Source organism: Gobius niger (genome assembly GCF_951799975.1).
Source record: "Gobius niger genome assembly, chromosome: 16".
NCBI classification, from domain to species: domain Eukaryota; kingdom Metazoa; phylum Chordata; class Actinopteri; order Gobiiformes; family Gobiidae; genus Gobius; species Gobius niger.
This window is the reverse complement of record NC_136867.1, coordinates 12811794-12830501: the sequence shown is the minus strand read 5'-3', so window position 1 is coordinate 12830501 and position 18708 is coordinate 12811794. Positions and strand designations below refer to the sequence as shown.

The 18708-nt window shown below is 41.4% G+C and overlaps 3 protein-coding genes across 6 annotated transcripts; all 3 read right to left on the bottom strand.

Annotated features, from left to right (window-relative positions):
• Positions 1-289: 289 nt before the first annotated feature.
• hmgcl (3-hydroxy-3-methylglutaryl-CoA lyase) lies at positions 290-3449 on the bottom strand. The gene is made up of 9 exons (XM_079573943.1): positions 3316-3449; positions 3030-3113; positions 2575-2682; positions 2198-2293; positions 1687-1835; positions 1544-1607; positions 1077-1265; positions 877-1002; positions 290-808 (listed from the first exon to the last, which is right to left on the bottom strand). Exons 1-9 carry the CDS (start codon positions 3409-3411, stop codon positions 707-709), a joined length of 1014 nt encoding a protein of 337 aa, XP_079430069.1. The 5' UTR covers positions 3412-3449; the 3' UTR covers positions 290-706.
• Positions 3450-4167: 718 nt separating this feature from the next.
• zbtb8a (zinc finger and BTB domain containing 8A) lies at positions 4168-7671 on the bottom strand. Of its 2 annotated transcripts, none has more exons than XM_079573844.1 (4): positions 7121-7671; positions 5454-6295; positions 5183-5349; positions 4168-5109 (listed from the first exon to the last, which is right to left on the bottom strand). In XM_079573844.1, exons 2-4 carry the CDS (start codon positions 6115-6117, stop codon positions 4762-4764), a joined length of 1179 nt encoding a protein of 392 aa, XP_079429970.1. In that variant the 5' UTR covers positions 6118-6295; positions 7121-7671; the 3' UTR covers positions 4168-4761. The 2 variants fall into 2 exon arrangements, with proteins under 2 accessions (XP_079429970.1, XP_079429969.1); XM_079573843.1 differs by having other exon boundaries at positions 7284-7671.
• A 123-nt stretch (positions 7672-7794) lies between these two features.
• On the bottom strand, positions 7795-10759 carry gale (UDP-galactose-4-epimerase). 3 transcript variants are annotated; one of them, XM_079573802.1, is made up of 11 exons: positions 10671-10759; positions 9987-10112; positions 9764-9882; positions 9281-9394; positions 8879-9055; positions 8688-8801; positions 8539-8605; positions 8375-8460; positions 8218-8295; positions 8039-8153; positions 7795-7932 (listed from the first exon to the last, which is right to left on the bottom strand). In XM_079573802.1, exons 2-11 carry the CDS (start codon positions 10108-10110, stop codon positions 7868-7870), a joined length of 1059 nt encoding a protein of 352 aa, XP_079429928.1. In that variant the 5' UTR covers positions 10111-10112; positions 10671-10759; the 3' UTR covers positions 7795-7867. The 3 variants fall into 3 exon arrangements, with proteins under 3 accessions (XP_079429928.1, XP_079429930.1, XP_079429929.1); XM_079573804.1 differs by having other exon boundaries at positions 9764-9879; XM_079573803.1 differs by having other exon boundaries at positions 10585-10716.
• Positions 10760-18708: the final 7949 nt, after the last annotated feature.

Genomic DNA, 18708 nt, shown 5'->3' with positions numbered 1-18708 from the left:
TATTAACAAACTTCCAATTTTCATTGCACTATGGAAATTTGTTGTGAGTCATAATGACTTTCACATCTTTATTGAAATAAGTGCGTGCGGTGTGTGAAGGTGTGTGTCCTAAGAATCTCAGTCTGGTCGCTCGACTTGTCTGTCAGGTTTTCCTCAAGGTGCGGCAAAGCAGAACGCTTTTGTTTATTCTGTTATTCTCAAAATCCACCAACAGCTTTCAAAATCTTTACCTTTACGATAAACACATTTAGTATGATGTACTTTCAGACACAGTTATACTTTGATTGATCATTTTATTATCAATTATTTGTTAGACATTGAAATAAATAAGGAAAAATATATTACGTTTATGTATTTGAACACAAAGATAAACATGATTGATTTAAAAAAAAATCAGCGCTTACACCGTGCCCTGGTTCAGAAGAACTGATTTTTTAGATGCCCCAGTGTAACCAATCACTACAAAAAGCCTGCAATAACCGCTTTTTAACCTGTTATTACCGGACAAGAGCTGGTTAACATTTTAAAATAGTACTTCTAAATATTAACAGAAAATATAACTTGAGTAGAAAATCCAACTGACTCTACAAGGCACAGCTTTCCATTTAACTTGTATTTTACAGTAATTACAGTAAAATGAATGTCTAGGTTCGTGGGGTGTTTGGTATAATCCATCATCAGAGAGCACTGTGCTTGCCAGTGTGAACTACAGCTTGCAGGTGGCTTGAGCAACTTTAGAGCTTGACTTTCTGTCCAGGGTACGGCAGATGAAAGCTCCGGCTTCCATCAGTTTAGACATGTCCACTCCCTGAAACAAAGAAACAAATATACTGAGTACACCCATGTTTCCCAGAAATGACAATGGCTATTACTCACTGTCTGAATCCCAAGACCCTGGAGCATATATACAACATCTTCTGTCGCAACGTTTCCTGATGCACCTTGGGCATAAGGACAGCCGCCAAGTCCAGCTACTGAAGAATCGACAACGCGGATTCCCATCTTCAAAACACGAAGAATAAAGATCAGAGCCTTGCACCTCCACATTTCATGACGCTCATTCATAAAATATGGACCTGTAAAGCCACCAGAATGTTAGCCAAAGCTTGTCCATATGTATCGTGACAGTGTACAGCCAAGGCATTGACTGGGACTTCTTTAGTCACCGCTTCCAGCATTAGACTCATAGCGCCTGGTGTCCCGACTCCGATCGTGTCACCGAGGGAGATTTCATAGCAACCCATATCGTAGAGACGCTTTGCTACCTGCAAAAAGGAGACAAAACCGAAGTCGTTTCTGATTTTACAAAAATATATCCAGGTATTTAGCATAAAGCAGCCATTCCCAAAGTCCAGTGTGTCGGGGTCCCACCCAAATATAAGAATTCACACTATTCAAAAGATATGTAATAACTTTGAAGAACAGCTTAAGAGTAACAGTAAATATAGACTAAATACTGGTTATAGAAACTCACTTAAAATTAATGTCAAAGTCAATTTGGACTCCACTTTGGGAATGGCTGCCGTAGAGAGTGAGAACCTACATGAACAACTTTCTCAGGTGCCACCTTGCCTTCGTATGGACATCCAAGGACACATGACACGTAACTATAGTGATAAAAAAAATGTAAGCTTACTTCTATATCAAATGTGTGTGTAAACATTGATTAGAAAGCATGAAACGTACCCTCTGACTGGTATACCAGCCTCCTTCGCTGCCTTCATAACCTCGTCGAATCGCTGTAAACTTTCATCCACAGAGCAATTTATGTTCTTCTTACTAAAAAGCTCAGAAGCAGCACCAAATATGGCCACCTCTGAAGCACCAGCCAACATCTGTTAAACACAACAATAAAAGCCGACGCGCTTAGTACCCTGGATTGATTGTTGCACATGGTAAAAACCCTATAGCTGCAATAAAAATACGGAAAACACGATCGAAAAATTACCACGACACAGACTTTTATAGACAGTTCAACAGTTTGCAAACAAATTTCCACAGAACTCAAAAGAAGACAATCACTGGACATTACGAAACAACTTCCCTGGGACATTTTAAAATTGTAAACAGCATTGTACCTTTGTATTATATGAATGAAATGCACTTTATTTGTTCTGAAAATAATATGTAAAATTGTTAAATCTTGAATAAAGGAACTTAAAAAAAAAAAAAAAAAAGTGAAAACCCTAGCACTCACAGCAGCCTGGAAGCCCTTTAGGTTTGGCGTGAGAACTGGATACGTGACTCCGGGTCTTCTGCAGATACCCTTCATTACCTCCATTTGGTCTGCCATCTGCACACACAAGAAATGAACAGGTAAACTACTCTTACAATCATTTTCACCAAATATCTTCATAAAGTAATCCACAGCTTCATTAAATGTAACAGATGTTGACGACATAAGGGAAGATGCTGGGATCTCTAAGCGCACACATAAGTATCTCTGCATTTTATACTTGATAGTTCATTCTCGTTGTTGTGTTAGTGGTTCGTTAAGCTTGGCATAAGCCTACATTTCTGTGCGGTTTGTTATATTACAAATAGCTTTCATAATTACACAACAAATTGAGTTACCTGTGGAACCCATTTTGGAGACACAAAACTAGTAGCTTCAATCACAGGGAGTCCAGCCTCTGACAACATGTCAATCAACTGGATTTTGGTTTCTGTTGGCACAATTGTCTACGTGGAAAAAAACAAAAAACAAAACAGGATTATGCAACACACACCACAAAAACGTATCTTATAAACACCTAGCAATCATACACGACAGGAAATAGTCTATTCTCTATCAGCTTCAACTACATCTGAATACATAATCACCAACTATGCATTTAACAAAGGAACCTGCCAAAGGACAAAGTGGAACCAAAGCCTGTCTTGTCTATAACTTCCTTTTGATCATTTGTTGAATATATTCCAACTGTAATGTAAAAGAAGTAATGTAAAATAAATAAATAGATAGTCTATTTCAAAATGGCTACTTCAAGTTATATTGTATTGATTGTAGTGTACTATTGTTGATTTACCTTCTCATTCTGAAGTCCATCTCTTGGCCCCACTTCCACTATTTTCACTCTTTCGGGAAGACCACGACTAGCTTTCAAACCAGCCTAAACAATTGCATAAAATACTGATTTAAACAGAAAATTGTGATTATTTCAGTCTGCAGACATCGGTGTATGTAAGGAGCTGTGTCCTGTGTGTATGTCATTAGCAAGAACCTGCAAAAAAACGCTCTGCAGCGGTTTTTGTAGGTTTTTGAAGCACGACATCACAACATGCCGCAGAGAGTAAAAGCTCAATAAAACTGACCGTGCTGGCCTTTGCAGCGGTGGTGACTGCGAGACAATGTTGGCCCATAAATGAGTTAAAAGTACTTCTGTTGACAAGCTTCATGACCGCCGCCATATTGGACCAGCCTCCCCTTCTGACGTCACTTGTGCAAACACAGGAGTACTGAACCACAGGAGCGACACCTACTGGCTAAACGTAATATACATAACTATATATTTATAAAGTGATGTTTTGTGACACAATATAGAACTTTATTAAAAACATATTCTAAAAAAGTCATTTACTCAAAAAAAAAAAAAAAATGTGTTAACTTTTCTTTCTAATCCGACGAGTGTTTCTTTCATACCTGTCAGTTTGAACTACTCACTTTCTGCAATCGTCCTCAGAGTTTGTCTCATGATGTTGCTGGGACGGTTTTGGTGCGGTTTTCCTGTCGGTGGAGTTAGGACAACAGCGCCGCCTGCCGTCCGACTTCTTCAGTACAGCGTCCCCCGGGTAGGTGAAAGCAAAAAGGCCCCTTGATCCTGGTTTAAAGTCCCGGGTGCACGTTCACGAACTTCAATTGCCTCCTTAAACCAGCGCCGGTGTTTGCATGATTTTTAGCTCTGTCCCAGCCCATGTGGTTCTCTCTTTTGTGCTGGTCAGATATGGCGGATTGAAGTTGAGCAGGTATTAAAAAAAATAAAAATAAAAAACACACTGGTCTGACAACTTAAAAAAAAACGTTTACAAGTTACCTGAACCTGAGTCGGCGCAGTGCTTGTTTATTTTTTATTGTATGCAATAGAAAAAGTATAAAGAAGTCATTATTTAAATACACCATAATATAGATACAAAATACTTTAATCAAATAGTAAAAAAAAAAAAGAAATAAATTACAGGTCATAGTGCATATCATCATAAAAATTACATAGCAGTTAATGTCTTAAGGACGGTGGAATAAATTGTTTCTAGCTCTCATCTGGGCATTATTACTATTATACAAATATCACACTTATATTTCAGCATCAATTGAACAAGTGTGTTTTCATGCAAATGTAGCTCTCAATACTTTTATTCAGTATTGTACATTTGGATGTGCATGCTTTGGATATTGTTTTTTTTAATCAAATGTAAAAGCAAAACAAATCAATATAACAATAAAACAAGAGACACAAGAACCTTCAGGAAAAAAATAAAGCTTGAGTTATTATCAATTCCTCGGAAAAAGAACGTGCTTTTTCATGTGAGTGGTTACAGCATTATGTGTAAAGTCTTTTAAATGGCTTTTTACCCATACACAAAAAACAGTCCTTTGTGAATTTCATTGGAGCTCCTCGTGGACTTGGTTGCAGCCGACAGTGAGATTGGATCTCAACTCCAAAAAAAAACAAAAACATTTTTATACAATTTAATAAATAATAGCTTTTATATTGTTACATAAATTAATAATATGATAAATTATTCCAGTGGAGGTAGTGGAGCTCAACTCTTCCCATTGGCTGCATCCAGACTCTTCTCAAGCTCCTCCTCACTGTCATCCACTTGTTGGATGATAAGATCAGCACCTGAGTCGTCGGCCAGGTCATCATCGTCATTTACCATCCATGCGGCTTTAGTGTCTCCTTCCTCTTCCCCGTCCACACCCAGTAACAGAGCTGGCTCATCACAGGCCCCATCAAGAGGGTCCATTGAGATATTGTCACAGCCCACTTCCTGAATGCATGCAGTGCACATGCGGTAGCGGCGTGTGCCCTCACACACCACATGTCCCGTTTCTTCAGTCACGGGACACTTGCACTTCCTGCACACCAACTTCCTGGCCTGGTGAATCTGTGGAATAGGACATACGCAGTAATTTTAAAGACTATATGAGTGACTTATTCTTTAGTTGTGACAAACTTACGGTCTCAAAATGGCTACGGAGATGCTCCAAGCGGGTAAAGCGTTTATTGCATGCCTGACAGGGGTATGGCCTTTCCCCAGTATGGCAACGCAAATGCCGCTTGAGGTCTGCCTTTCTTTTCACTGTATGAGTGCAAAAGGGGCATTTAAATCGCATGATGGGGTTGTCTGGAAATAAAATAATAAAATAATAATTAGATCAATATCTGAATTTCAATTAAGATTATTCTTATTGCAAGTTTCCCCCTGACGGGCTGTATGCATTCATTTACCCTTGTTAAATTGTCCAATGACTCCGACTATAGGAGGCAGTGTGGCATATAGCTCGTCTGCCTTTTCAGCTTTCTGTGTCCTGGCCCCTTGCAGATTCAAGTCATTGTGCTGGTTGGGGCGACTGCTGTTGGCAGCTTTTCTTTTCGAGGCTTTACTCCTCCTTCGGTCTGCTCCCGGAAGTCTATATAGAGGATCCTGTGGGTCCTCAGCACCTAGATCATTTACAGGGCTGTTTATCTCAGTCTTTATGGCTGAAAGGACCTGGTCTGAGTCCTTGCCTCCAAAAGAGGTTCTGGAGGTATCCCGTGTCCAAAGTGCAGGGGGAGGACTGACGGAGGGGCCACGCTGCTGCGTGTCTGCGGCATCCTCTCCAGGGGCACTGGTAAAACTACAGGTTTCCGACAAACTGAGGCAATGCTCGCTTTCCTCCTCTTTTACACTGATGTCTAGTGAAGATTTTATAAAGTTCTTGCAATACGTGATGACATTGTTCATCTGCAGGTAACTTGCTGCAGACATAACTTCAATGGCATTGGTGCTGGTGAGGTCCAGGTGCCCTGAGTAAATAAAATCAATAATGACAGTGAAAGTCTCGGGACTGAAGACGTCAAAAGTAGCGTTGACTGTGTCGGACAGCCCTTCGGACCCCTGCGAGAGTAGCATGCGGAAGTAGCCACTGCTGGCAAACAGGACATTTCGATGCGCTCTGAAGAGCTGGCCCTCCACCAGCACACTGCAGTCACAGAAGAGCTCCTGGCGCCTCTGCTGGTCCAGCTGCTTCAGCACGTTGCTTTGGTGCGCCACTGTGATGTCAGCAGTGTTGAACCACCTGAGAGGCTGCCTGCGGGACACACCCGACAATATCAATAATGGGACATCATGGACATCCTTCAAGTTGATTATTTAAAAAAAAAAAAAAAAAAAAGTTTCAAAGATAAGCATATAATGCCACATTTTATATACAAAGATAGCGAAAGAGTTTTGTTTTTGCTATAGGCTACAATAATATCCAGCCCAGCTCTGTGATTGGCTGCATGTAACATCAATCAAAGGGTAACACCCGACATCGGCAGGGACTGGAGCTTCGGGTGATAAACTCTACTCGTTTTTTTCCTTCCCTGACGAACGTGTTTCTTTTCTAACCACCAAATCGCAGCCTATGGTACAGGGTCCACCTAATTGGTTCATATGAGGTTTAGTACAATAGAAGGAATTTAACACTGTTTGTACTACAACCACATTCATAACTGTTCTGCTTTTCATATTAGCCATGTTATTTGGGAAATGCACAGACTCGTTTTAGATCACGAGGCGCTCTTACCGCCGCGGCGCCCGCGACCGCGCGGTGTTGCGACGCCCGTCTTCAAAGCCCTGTCCTACTCCCTTAACCCAGTGCCCGCTCCCTTAGCCCGTTGCTGCAGAACAATCTGGTCAGAGCAAAGAAACGAGCTTCAGGACTCGACCAACCAACGCCATGAGTGCGCTGCAGTCCTGCGAGAAAAGCGGGCAGCCCTGTGCTCGTCTGTCCTGGAGCGACGCCCACTTCAGGCTTTCGGCCACCACACAATAGAAAAACACACCAACATCGCGGTTCAAAGCACCACAATCTCCTGCACACCAACATATGTACGTGTGAGAAAGAAATGTCTTGTGTATATACACCCACTTTCATCCTTACGCACGTTCATCTCCAGAGGTCCGATGTATGGCGAGCTGCGGGGAGGATTTGCTGCTCAAAGCCCAACGCCTGCCTCTCTCCCAGGCACGGCAGTCGGCAAGACCCGCTTACGCCCCACACTATAAAAAGCCTCAAATACATCGATACTCACTGGTGTGCAGGTTCGCCCGGTGCCCGGTATAATCTACTCGACCCTATGTCTGCCATTGTCACTAAATCCATTATGTTAGATTTCTTCTTTCCTCCTTTTCTTGTTCAGGGTCCACTCGCGCACACAGGCACTTCCTGTTCAGCCCTAAAGACCGAAACCCGGCCAGAGCTCGCAGAGCCGTGCTGACGTGGGTGTTTATTAACTGGGCACCCGAGGGCTCGGGTATGCATTTAAATCCCCACTCGCTTCAATAGAGTGCTTGAAACAAACAACCTTATCAAGGGTATAGTTCAGGTTGAAACATTCTTTTACTGTAGCCTTTAAATTCTGCAGGTGTACCCCCAGACCCTCTCATTTCCAGAGCTATTGTTGCTCTAGTCTTGGTAAATGAATAAATACTTTTTCTTTTCTTTTTTTTTTACAAATTGCTTTATTATTTGCATCATTGTATGTTATTCATTATTAAGTTGTATTTAATAATTGCATATAAAAGAAAACTTTACATGACCAAACCATCTGGTACAAAAAAGAGAAAGAAATTAATGTGATTTTATTCAAAATAGGGAATGGCTTGCTTGGTCCTTTCAGGAAGCTGTGCATTTTGAAAATCCATTGGGGTTCATGGACTGCCAGCGCCACAGATCTTCGCCTAAAAAAACATATGTACCGTAAGTACACTATAGATCATGAGTTACCGGAAGCAGAGTGCTGCACTTAATGCAAACAAATGCATCCTAATATTAGCTGATTCTTACACATTTTTTCCAGGTCAAACTGAGCTTTCCAGCCCAGTTCCTTTTCAGCCAGATGAGGGTCTGCATAGCAGGAAGCAATGTCTCCACTTCTGCGTGGCGCAATTTTATATGCAATCTGAACAAAGTATAAATTACGTTTACAAATAGCAAAAGTAGGGGGCAAGACAATAGGACAGTACCTCTTTTCCTGACACCTTTTCCATAGCTTTGACCATTTGTAGCACGGAGTAACCTGTTCCTGTACCTAAATTATAAGCCTATATCCAGAAACATGGTTATAAAAAGGTTGTTTCCGTACATTACAGTGACATTTGACTTTGTTAAAGAAAAGCGTACCTTGCACCCAGAGGCGTCTTTCAGCTTCTTTAGAGCTGCTATGTGTCCTTTTGCAAGATCCACCACATGGATGTAATCACGGACCCCTTAATGGAAGAGAGAGAAGAGAACAAAAGTCATTTATAGAATTGTGAAGTAATTATGAGATGTAAAGCCATAACTACCAGTTCCATCCTCAGTGTCATAGTCATTACCAAATACACTAAGGCACTTTCTTCTTCCAATAGCAACCTAATATGAGGGTAATATAACAATGAATTATTATGACATTATTATAAGCATTAATAACAACTGTGTGTTTAAGGGGGGGTACCTGAGCAACATATGGGAGAAGATTGTTGGGGATGCCCTGAGGATCCTCTCCTATAAGTCCAGAGGAATGTGCTCCAATTGGGTTGAAATACCGCAGCAGCACAGCATTCCAGTCCTACAGACACAGCCGACATTGAGAGATCCAGATCTTTTGTAAACCTTTGTACACTAGACATACAAAATTTCATTCACCTTTTCAGCTTTACAATGGTCCTTGATCATCTCTTCAATAAAGAACTTGGACTTGCCGTAGGGGTTGGTGCAGCCTCCCACAGGGTGCTTCTCATCTATTGGCAGACACTGTGGATCTCCATACACTGTGGCTGAACTGCTGAAGATGAGATTGTGTACGTTGTGAGCCTGCATCACCTGGCACACGTGCACACACACACCACACATGTGTTTACAATCAGCAGCCAGTTAGGAGTGCATAAGCAAGGGTTAAATAACACAGAGTTTCAGCATAGGATGGAAGTAACTTGTAACATGCAGACAAAAGTCATATTATACCATCCCAACAGGCAAAAAATGCAACAAAAAAAAAGCTTTATATTGCGAAACGACAAGCAGTGCACCAGGATACTTTGAACTGACCTCCAGGAGATTCAGCGAGGCGTCGAGGTTAACCCTGTAGTACCGCAGAGGCTGCTCCACCGATTCACCAACCGCTTTCAGGCCAGCAAAGTGCATCACGGCACTGAAGGAATGCTGCACAAAAACATTTAGAATACAAATATAAACATTTAAAGGATATGAAATCAGTATCACCTCGTAAAATGTTTCACCTTTCAAGTACTACCAGACCTAGATCAAGATCAAAGGACAATACTGGGCCTAAAAAGGGACTAAAATAGACCTAAACTGGATTAAATTATGTATAATCTGGATGTAAACGGTGTCTTCACCACTTGAACTTAGATAAATTAATAAAGCACAAATCAAATTATCTTCAATTAAAATGAATAAAGTAAAATTGCAGATGAGCCATAGGACCACTTGAAGAAGCCCAAACCCCACCTGTGGTACAGTCACCACAGTGTGAGAACCACTGTATACTCTATGCAAAAAATAGCACACCTTTTTAAAAAGTTTCTCCAAACCAGGTCGGTCAAGAAGGTCGAGCTCATGAAATTCAATGCTGGTGTCGAAAAGTTTTTCTATCCTTTGTATGCTCTCAGGTAGATCTCTGTCTCCTTCTTCCAGAACAGGATGCACATGTGTACATAAGAGCACAAAGAGAATAGTCGCTGTAATTCTGACGTCATGGTACTTTCATTGTCTGGTATGAAAAGTATCTTACCTCGTACGGCATTACTGAAGTTATCCACTACTACTGGCTTGTAACCAGCTTCGATCAGTTCCACCACACAGTGACTGCCGATGTAGCCCCCTCCACCAGTGACTAGTACCTTTTCCATTTCCATAACTGGGGGGGAAATGCAGTAGATCTTTATTATTATTATTATTATTTTTATTAAGTTGCCAAGTATTTGTAAGCCCAAGTAGCAGCAGGTAGAAGAATAAAGTAAAAAAAGTAAAGACAATCCCTTGATTTGATACACAATGCACACACACCTCACAATGACGTCTTCATACAATACCAACCTGTCACGCCTTATGGGAACTCGTTTAGCTTTTCAGAAGAGTATGACAACTTGAAGGCTATTTCAGGTGATGAATGAAGTCCTATTTTGAGCCAATATGCAATTATTATAACAATATCAAAATCAGGCTTCTGTTTAAATTAAAACATGTATTAAATGTACATGTATTAAATGTATTAAATCATGAATATAACAAATACATATCTAAGTTGATGAAAATAATTAGATCTAGAGAATGAGGAACCTTAAGCAAGGCTACACAAGATTACTGAATGGGCAGAAAATTCTCCTTACCAAAGATGAAAGGCTTTGTCTTCCTGCAGAAGCGTACGCGTAAATCTACTACCGGATAAAATATGTAATAGGTGTAAACACGACACCTGTCAATGCAAAAATGAAGTTTTCCACTCTTGTGTGATCTTTGCCTCAGACATTTCATTACTTCCTGGATCAAGTGGAACAGTGGTGGCTGTCTGTTTCCTGTACAGTTACTTTCAAAGTAAAAGCACAAAACACCAGAAAGGCCTGACTGCAATCTCTTTGCATCTCTTTGGTTCGCTTTGTTTGAAATCAATCATTACTTTATTAAATGAAAATCAAAATGCAAACATAGTGAACTTATCAATAAAATGTTCTGAGTTTTGAAAACATTCACCACCGGATGCTTGTTGTTGTGTACCCGCAGCTTTACACATAAGCCTGTCGCCTACGTGGAGTCCAAATAAAACCACGCCTTTTATTGCTGAGTGTCACAACTTTGACAGAGAGATGATTGTGATGAAGGCACTCCGCCCTCTAGGAAGCATTTTAGTAGAGATAGATACAAATGTACTTTTATGAAAAGTAGTTTGTTTCACCATTTCATGTATGGTTATAGGTAGCCTACACTAAAATACAGTTTAGAAGGTCCCGGGTTCGATTCCCACCTGGACGGGGCCTTTCTGTGTGAAGTTTGCATGTTCTCCCCGTGTCTGCGTAGGTTTCCTCCGGGTACCACTAAAAACATGTACAATAGATTCCCCTATGGGGCCAGGACTCCCCTGAAAAAGAGATTCTTAATCTCAGTGGGACTATCCTGGTTAAATAAAGGTCAATAAAATGAAATAAAACAAAAAACGCTGATATTTCACAATATTAATATTAATTTTGTTTCCACGCGGGCTTGTCAAGAAACCTTTTAGCCATTTAGGCAACACCAGTTTGGAAAACTTACCGACTGACATGAGGGGGCCCCCTAGTGGAGAAGGACCCTCTCTGCACTCTCCAGCTGTTTGTCATCGAAACTTTAAAATGAGATGCAGAAGTGGCATTGTATCACAAGAAATGACAATGCCAATTATTGATATTTTTGTTCATGAAGAATGGAATCCAACAACAACAACAACAACAACAACAACAACAACAACAACAACAACAACAACAACAACAACAACAATAATAATAATAATAATAATAATAATAATAATATAGGCTATCTACAAGGCATCCTTTAGGTATCTTATTTTTTTTTCCATGTGATTTTCTAATTCAGTGTATCAAGTAGTAGAAAATGTTTTGTCCCCGTGAGGAAATTCATTTGTAGTGAGTAAAAAATACACAGAGACAACAATGACCACAACAAACAGATCCAAACATTGACAACATGCAAAGAACAGGCCTGAGCTCAAACCTCAACCTCAATATATTATGTTAAAATCGTTACCTACAACAGACCAGCTGTAACTGTAAATAATAATAATAATGAAAAATCACATGTGGCTGCTTCATCATCTTTACACCATCTTTGTTTGTTTAATTGTGAAATTACTTGCGGCACAAATGACGCCTGGTCTTGATTTTAGACAGGACTGGGCAGGGGGCACCTGTACCTTCGACCCGAGCACTTAGCAAGCACTTAGCAGGGAGTACTTGGAATATAATACTTTGCAATAAAATGTAGTTACTATGGTACTAAAAATCTGAGCTTCAGTTGATGGTTCTCTTCAAAAATTGGCAGCAATCTTGACTGGGGGTGCTTGCAGTATAAATAAAAACTCCAAGGGGTACGTGATACCAAAAGGTTGTGAACCACTGTTCTAATTGACAGAATGGGACAGCCTATTCTGTCATCTTTCTAGCCCATACTGTATGCATCACTTATATTTCTCATTACCTCTCCTTCCACACCGAGCCACTGCCTAACAACCATGGCCATATACCCCGAAAGCCCGGTGGGGAGTGTGAGCAGTGTGCAAATGAGGACAGACATCGCTGTGACCCAGATGAGGCTTGAGGAGAGCCGTGTGTGCCAGAGGGAAATGCCAAAGAGCCCACAACCCACATGTGAGCGCCAGGGACAGGCTCCAGAGGAGTGTGGACCTCAGATGGAGAGCTGGTACACCACTGACAGACAGGGATAGCTGCAGTGCAACGTCTTAGCCTACTGATTCACTGTTTGATACCCCAAAGAGAGATATCTGGCAAGAATGAACAGGCTAATGTCTTAATGATCATGTGAGCGGGCCTTTTGACTGATGAAGCGGCTTCATGACATGTTTACAGTGCAAGAATAACAATAGAGCACTTGACTTGAAACAGAACATGCACAATCACTCATCCATCTTTCTCATTGAAGTTGACAATTATAATCACAGTGTCCTCTTTATCAACGAAATGCTATTGAAGTAAATATCTACTAAAAAATAATCATATGGCTGAATAAAAACATGTTCACCCCTTATTATTTGGTGAAAGCAGAAGATGGACATTGCTGCAACCTGGAGATTCACTTGAGGGCATTTACTGGACAGAAAAACAAGGTTGGCCTCGGGGGGTAAAGCTGTCATCTTTAAAGAGAAGGGATCAGCGTGGGTCACCAAGGATTAGCTGGGATTTTAAATGTGAGGAAATGTAGATGGTGCCTAATAATTATTCTTTAATTAAAAATGTCAGTGTCTTATAGCTTCAGGGGTCACAGGCTGGTGTGCTTTTTGTGCCAGGGCAAGAAGGGCATCTATGGCAATAAAAAAAAAAAAAGAGAAAAGAAAAAGAAAAGCCAAATCAATAGGTGAGTCACTGCACTAAATGGAACAGATTACTGAAAAAAATGAAGATAATTGTTTATGTGTTAGGGTATATCTGGGGCTATAGGAGAGGTCACAGAGCAGAAACTAAATATTGTCAGATAGGGTTGTGTAATGTCTTATTTGAGCTCAACGAGAGGTAGTTCATGTCTATCTCCGCAAACATTAAATTTGGCGTGTAAGCTGACATTTCATGCGTCAGATCCTACTGCTGAATTGAATTTGTGGAAAAGTGAGTAGCTGGGAGCAGATGAGGGTGTGACCATCCTCCCTGGGCTCTGAGTCCCTTCATCTCTCTCTCTACCTGAGTGCCATTTAATCCTCCCCTCATCCCCGGCTCCCAGCTGCCCCAGTCTCAATAGCGCGCTGCATTAACACTGAGAAACTTTCCCCTGCTGCCTGTTAGTCAAAGCTGATTGGAGATTACAGGCCTGCGGCAAAACACAGCCCCTCCATCTCATCTCAAGTCACTTTCCTAGACCCTTATCTGCCTTATCTCTCGCCCATGTAGCCATTTTTCTTTATCTTATTAATCCCAAATCTCCTCCATTTCAATGTCATCATCCTTCACCTGCCATTACGCTTTGGCCCCCATTCAGAGCGATTTAAGTGTGTCTGAATGAGAGCAAGAGAAAAAAGCCTACTGCTGCAGAGGGGAGCCAGGATGATGTCATGGGGGCATTTGTCCTCCTGGTGTGGAGGCTTCCCTTCCTCTGCTAATTACCTTGTACAAACTCGAATCTGATATGGCGGATATGAGGCCCAAATACAATTATTGTGGGCTAACAAAGAGATATTGAGATCCAGGGAATGAGACCACAAGTGAGATAGCATGGACAGGCACACACACACATGCTCGTAAACACAACCACTTGTCCTTCCCCTCCATTCCCTCAGATAGGCTAATGTTATTACCAGGGTAATTATGCTCATTACAGCCAGCAGCTGTAGAGAGGCCAGTACTGGCTGTTCAGCCTCCACCCCAAACCGCTCTCACATCTCTCTTTGTCTCACTGCACAACTCACATTTATGTGTTTATTTTACTCTTTCACAGAGAGAATAGTTTTGCATATTTCAAAAGAGTTATTAATGATAGAATCTAATTCTCACAAAACAACATGAATGCACCTTCTCCCTCTCAAGATCAATGACAACCCAATTACATACCAAGCCAAAGGTTGTGAATTGTCACTGATGTAGGTGTTTTGTCAAGACACAAGGGGGCACTATTTAGTTTAGATAGTTTAGTTAGCCTAAGTTTTTGTCAAGCTGGCCCATCGTCCACTCAGTGGATGGTTTGTTTCATCATTAATTTTCCTAAAATACTTATTAAACGTCATTTGCCTGTCTTTATGATTGCGATAACAAACGGTTCTTTCTGCATGAAAGCTGCAGCTCTTGGAGTAAAGTGTTCAGTTTAAGGGCCTCCGACCATTTGCATGCGCTCCTCGGAAAACAGCCATGAAAATATCTCCCTTCACGCTTTTCAGGTTTATATCCGTCTGCATCTTTACACAGAAATTATGAGATCAACAGCTCAGACTGGTGCTTTACGCGCAGCACTCCCTCTTCTCCGGGAGATTGCTTGTAGTTTTATTACCTCGGTTGGTGCGGACAGTAGGTAACCTGTACACCGCAAAGCCCTGCATCAGGCGCTAAATGTCATGCATAGCTTGTTTTTATTGGCTGATTCGGCCTGTTGTGCCCTTCTCCTCTTCCTGGAAGCTATTGTTAAGAAGATGGTTGTTAATGCTGCTGACCAGATGGGCTCTTCTCCCCGCAGCCCTGACTGAGGCTGTGTACACGCACTGGGCTGTGGAAAACAGGTGAGACGACTGCTGGCGTGTGGACCAATCAAAGAGCAGCTCCTGCCTGCTCCCGTCCTGTAAACCTTTATTTGGCATTTCACTGGTGCAGGGGATGGAATGGTAATAACACTAAATCAAAGTAAATCTGTTATTTATTATAGGCTCTACATTTTCCTGGCTGTGGAGGAGTAGCAAGCTATGGAAAAGGTGGCATCACTATTTTCTCTCATCATGCTGTCTTCCCACATTAGTGTGTTTTAATGCACGAATCATATTTATTTCCACTATACTGACAAACCAGCTACATGACTTTTGAAAAGGGTCTCTCTCTGATCAAATGTTTCTACTATTGGTTTGGCGAACACATTCCTGTCTCTTTCCAGTATGGGCCATCTTGAAATTCTGCAATTTGGTATCATGGCAACAGGAGGGTGAAGTCGGCCTGGGATGGTTGAGGAGGACTCTTTTAAAGCTCCAAATCAATCTGGCCTAATGGATGACCAGTGGCTAGCGTGCACGTATGGATTAGTTTGTCCGGAGCACCTGCCCCTGCTCTGTCAACAGCGGATCAGGTTACTGGCTACATATTCACCAGGCTGAACCCACTTCGTCTGATTGACGCCAAAAATGTGCACTTATTCATCTACTTACTGGCTTCTGCCAAAGGTACATATAGACAATGGGGTTTGTTTCCATAAATAACAGCCATCACATTTATGGCACATATTTATACAGCATTATAACACCTGTCCCGCTCATTGAAGAAATGAGAAAAAAATGGTGCAAAATGAAGCCCCTCCGGTTGATTATGGAGTTAAGCTGGCGGAGCAGACCAGTGGAGCGAGACCAAGGCCAGGCTTAACAAGAGCAGCCGGCTTCTGACCTCAACTGGGAATCAGAGAAGAGAATCAAGAGAGCACAAATGTGCTCCTAAAGAGATTATTTTATTTTACCATGAAAAAAGCAAGCCTGTCTCATCTGACCTTGCACACTTCTTGGATATTTGGTCAAGTTTTGTACATAGAATTTTGTCAAAAGCAGCGTTTGAAAATAGCAGTTTACTCCAAATATTCCTCTGGTCATCATTTCAAAGCACGTTACTTGATTCTCCTGACGGGACAGTTGGTAACTGTGACCCTTTCGTGCAATGAAAAAGATATGGACTCTAGCCTTACCTGAAAAATACTCATTATTAGGTTATTAGATTAGTGTTTCAAACTCACAATAAAAAACATTTATTTCTGTAACCGGGTAGCCTAAGCCTAAGTGCTGATCTACCTTAAACACACATAACCTGTTTTTTCCTAGTAGTGGAAGAGTTTTGTAGTTTTGTTCTATATAGTGTACAAGCAGCAACATGGAAAAATTACCTTTGTGCTCTGTGTATCTTATGAGTTCCTCTTTCATCGATCATGATCTAGCATGCTCCTTGTTGTTGTTGTTTTTGTTGTTGTTGTTTTTGTTTTTGTTGTTGTTATTGTTGTTTACATAACCATGACAATATCGCTCCTGCAAAGTTATAAAACATGCTTACAAACTTAGAAATGTGATATGAAAGCGAGGCAGGAGTTTGGCCCACACCACTAACAATGCTACACGCTCCTTCTTTCAGTGTTTGTGAAGATCCATATCAGCTATAGAGCTTTTAAAGTCCACCCACACATATGAATGCAGCCGAGGAAGACACTGCGCTCGCACTCGCTTTCTAACATGACTTATCTATGTATATTCACTCGTGGACTATTACCTAGAATGCAAACATCATTTATGACCAGGGTAATGGCTCAAAGTCCCTGATATAAACTCATTACTTTGCCATTTCCTTTATTCTTTTGAACACGTAGCCTAGATCTGCTGATGGATGGCCCCAAGTGATAGACTTTGTTGCTCATTTTTTGACACCTTCTATCTGCTCCGTCCCGTCTCTCTCACTCTCTCTCTCTTTCCACCAGCTGCTTGTGACCCCTCCGCACGGGCCTGCCTCTGCGTGCCATGTGCCGGGAGTCAAAGGGGTCCCACCTATCGCTCATCAGAAAGGAACCCCACCATCTCCTGCCCCGCGCGGCGCTGAGTCACAATCAATCCGGGGCAGACAGAGATGGATTGGGATGGCCACGACCCTGTACCTTTTGTAAGGGAGGGGTCCCAGCCTCCCAATGCCCTGCTGTCACTGACACATAATAGAGGTTGAGGACGGGTGAACGGGTCAAGTCTGCCGCCCCGGGAAGGAAGTCATCCCGAACCAATTGTTTGAAATGTTTTTCTCTTTAACTATTGTAAAACGCCTCAGTAACAGGGAGAGCAGTGATACAGTGGGAGCGTATTTCAGCAAATTGTGTCAAGAAATGGAACTAACTCGGCTTTGTTAAGAAAAGGGTTGTGTTAATTTTAATCAGACGTAAGATCGCAGTGACTTCATCAAACCCGCATAAGTCACATTGTTTGACATGTGTCTCTGAAGTATATACAGTGGGGACCAGATGTTTACATACACTTTATAAAACGATGCTTTGGCATTTTTTTCACACTGTCTGACATGAAACCAGAACTAACTTTTACTCTTTTTTGTGGGTCAATTAGACTTTTAAGAATGAGAGATAGAATTGTTTTTCTTACTTTTAAGTTTTACACACACACTTCATTAATAATTGGTAGCATTGTCTTTAAACTGTATAACTTGCATCAAACGTTTTGGATTTCCTTCCACAAGCTTCTCACAATAGTTGGATGAGTTTTGGCATAACACATTTGTCGGCCACCTTGTGTGCACATGCCCTTTCAGCTCTGCCCATACATTTTCAACTGGATCGAGATCAGGACTTTGTGATGACCACTTCAAAACATTGACGTTGTTATTCTTAAGCCACTTTGTAACCAGTTTGTCAGTTTGCTTTGGGAATTGTACCTTTGGAAGACCCATCTGCGCCCAAGCTTTAACCTCCTGGCTGATGTCTTGAGATGTTGCTCCAATATTTCCACATAGTGTTCTTTCTTCAAGATGTCATCTATTTTGTGAAGTGCCCGTCCCTCCCGCAGCAAAGCAACCCCACAGCATGATGCTGCCCCCCCCTGTATTTCAAAGTTGCAAGATTTCCCCTTTTTCCTCCTAACGTGATGATGGTCATTATGGCCACAGGCTTTATGTCCAAAAATTAAAGTCTTAATTCATTTATTATTGGCAAACTCCTTTTTATGTTTCTTTTGCAATAAGAACTTCTTCCTGGCAGAGCTTCCTCTCAGCCCATGTAGGTACAGGACTTGTTTCACTCTGGATAAGGACATGCTCTTACCAGATTCAACATCTTCACCAGGTCTTTTGCATATTCACATTTCAGACACAGAACCCGCCTTCTTTCTGTCCTTTATGATGAAATGTGTATTTTTATAAAGTGTATGTAAACATCTGGTTCTCACTGTAACACTCACAGGATGTATGTATATGATTTGAGTATCTGGCTGCATAATAAGGTAAGATAGGACTTCACATTAGAGTAAAGTATAAAATATAAAGTAGATTTAGAATAAGGTGAAATATAAAAAATGAACA

What these genes read in the sequence shown, in the direction of transcription:
- hmgcl (XM_079573943.1), bottom strand. Translation starts at nt 3,411, where the DNA reads ATGGCGGCGGTCATGAAGCTTGTCAACAGAAGTACTTTTAACTCATTT. An exon ending in CACCTGAGAAAGTTGTTCAT is followed by an intron (nt 1,266 to 1,543) that starts GTAGGTTCTCAC and finishes TCCTTTTTGCAG; the next exon opens with GTAGCAAAGCGTCTCTACGA. An exon ending in ACATTCTGGTGGCTTTACAG is followed by an intron (nt 1,003 to 1,076) that starts GTCCATATTTTA and finishes CGTGTTTTGAAG; the next exon opens with ATGGGAATCCGCGTTGTCGA.
- zbtb8a (XM_079573843.1), bottom strand. Translation starts at nt 7,354, where the DNA reads ATGGATTTAGTGACAATGGCAGACATAGGGTCGAGTAGATTATACCGG. An exon ending in CCGGGCGAACCTGCACACCA is followed by an intron (nt 6,296 to 7,283) that starts GTGAGTATCGAT and finishes TGTGTCCCGCAG; the next exon opens with GCAGCCTCTCAGGTGGTTCA. An exon ending in CATTGGACAATTTAACAAGG is followed by an intron (nt 5,350 to 5,453) that starts GTAAATGAATGC and finishes TTTTATTTCCAG; the next exon opens with ACAACCCCATCATGCGATTT.
- gale (XM_079573802.1), bottom strand. Translation starts at nt 10,110, where the DNA reads ATGGAAATGGAAAAGGTACTAGTCACTGGTGGAGGGGGCTACATCGGC. An exon ending in TGGAGAAACTTTTTAAAAAG is followed by an intron (nt 9,395 to 9,763) that starts GTGTGCTATTTT and finishes GTTTTTGTGCAG; the next exon opens with CATTCCTTCAGTGCCGTGAT. An exon ending in GTTTGACCTGGAAAAAATGT is followed by an intron (nt 7,933 to 8,038) that starts GTAAGAATCAGC and finishes ATGTTTTTTTAG; the next exon opens with GCGAAGATCTGTGGCGCTGG.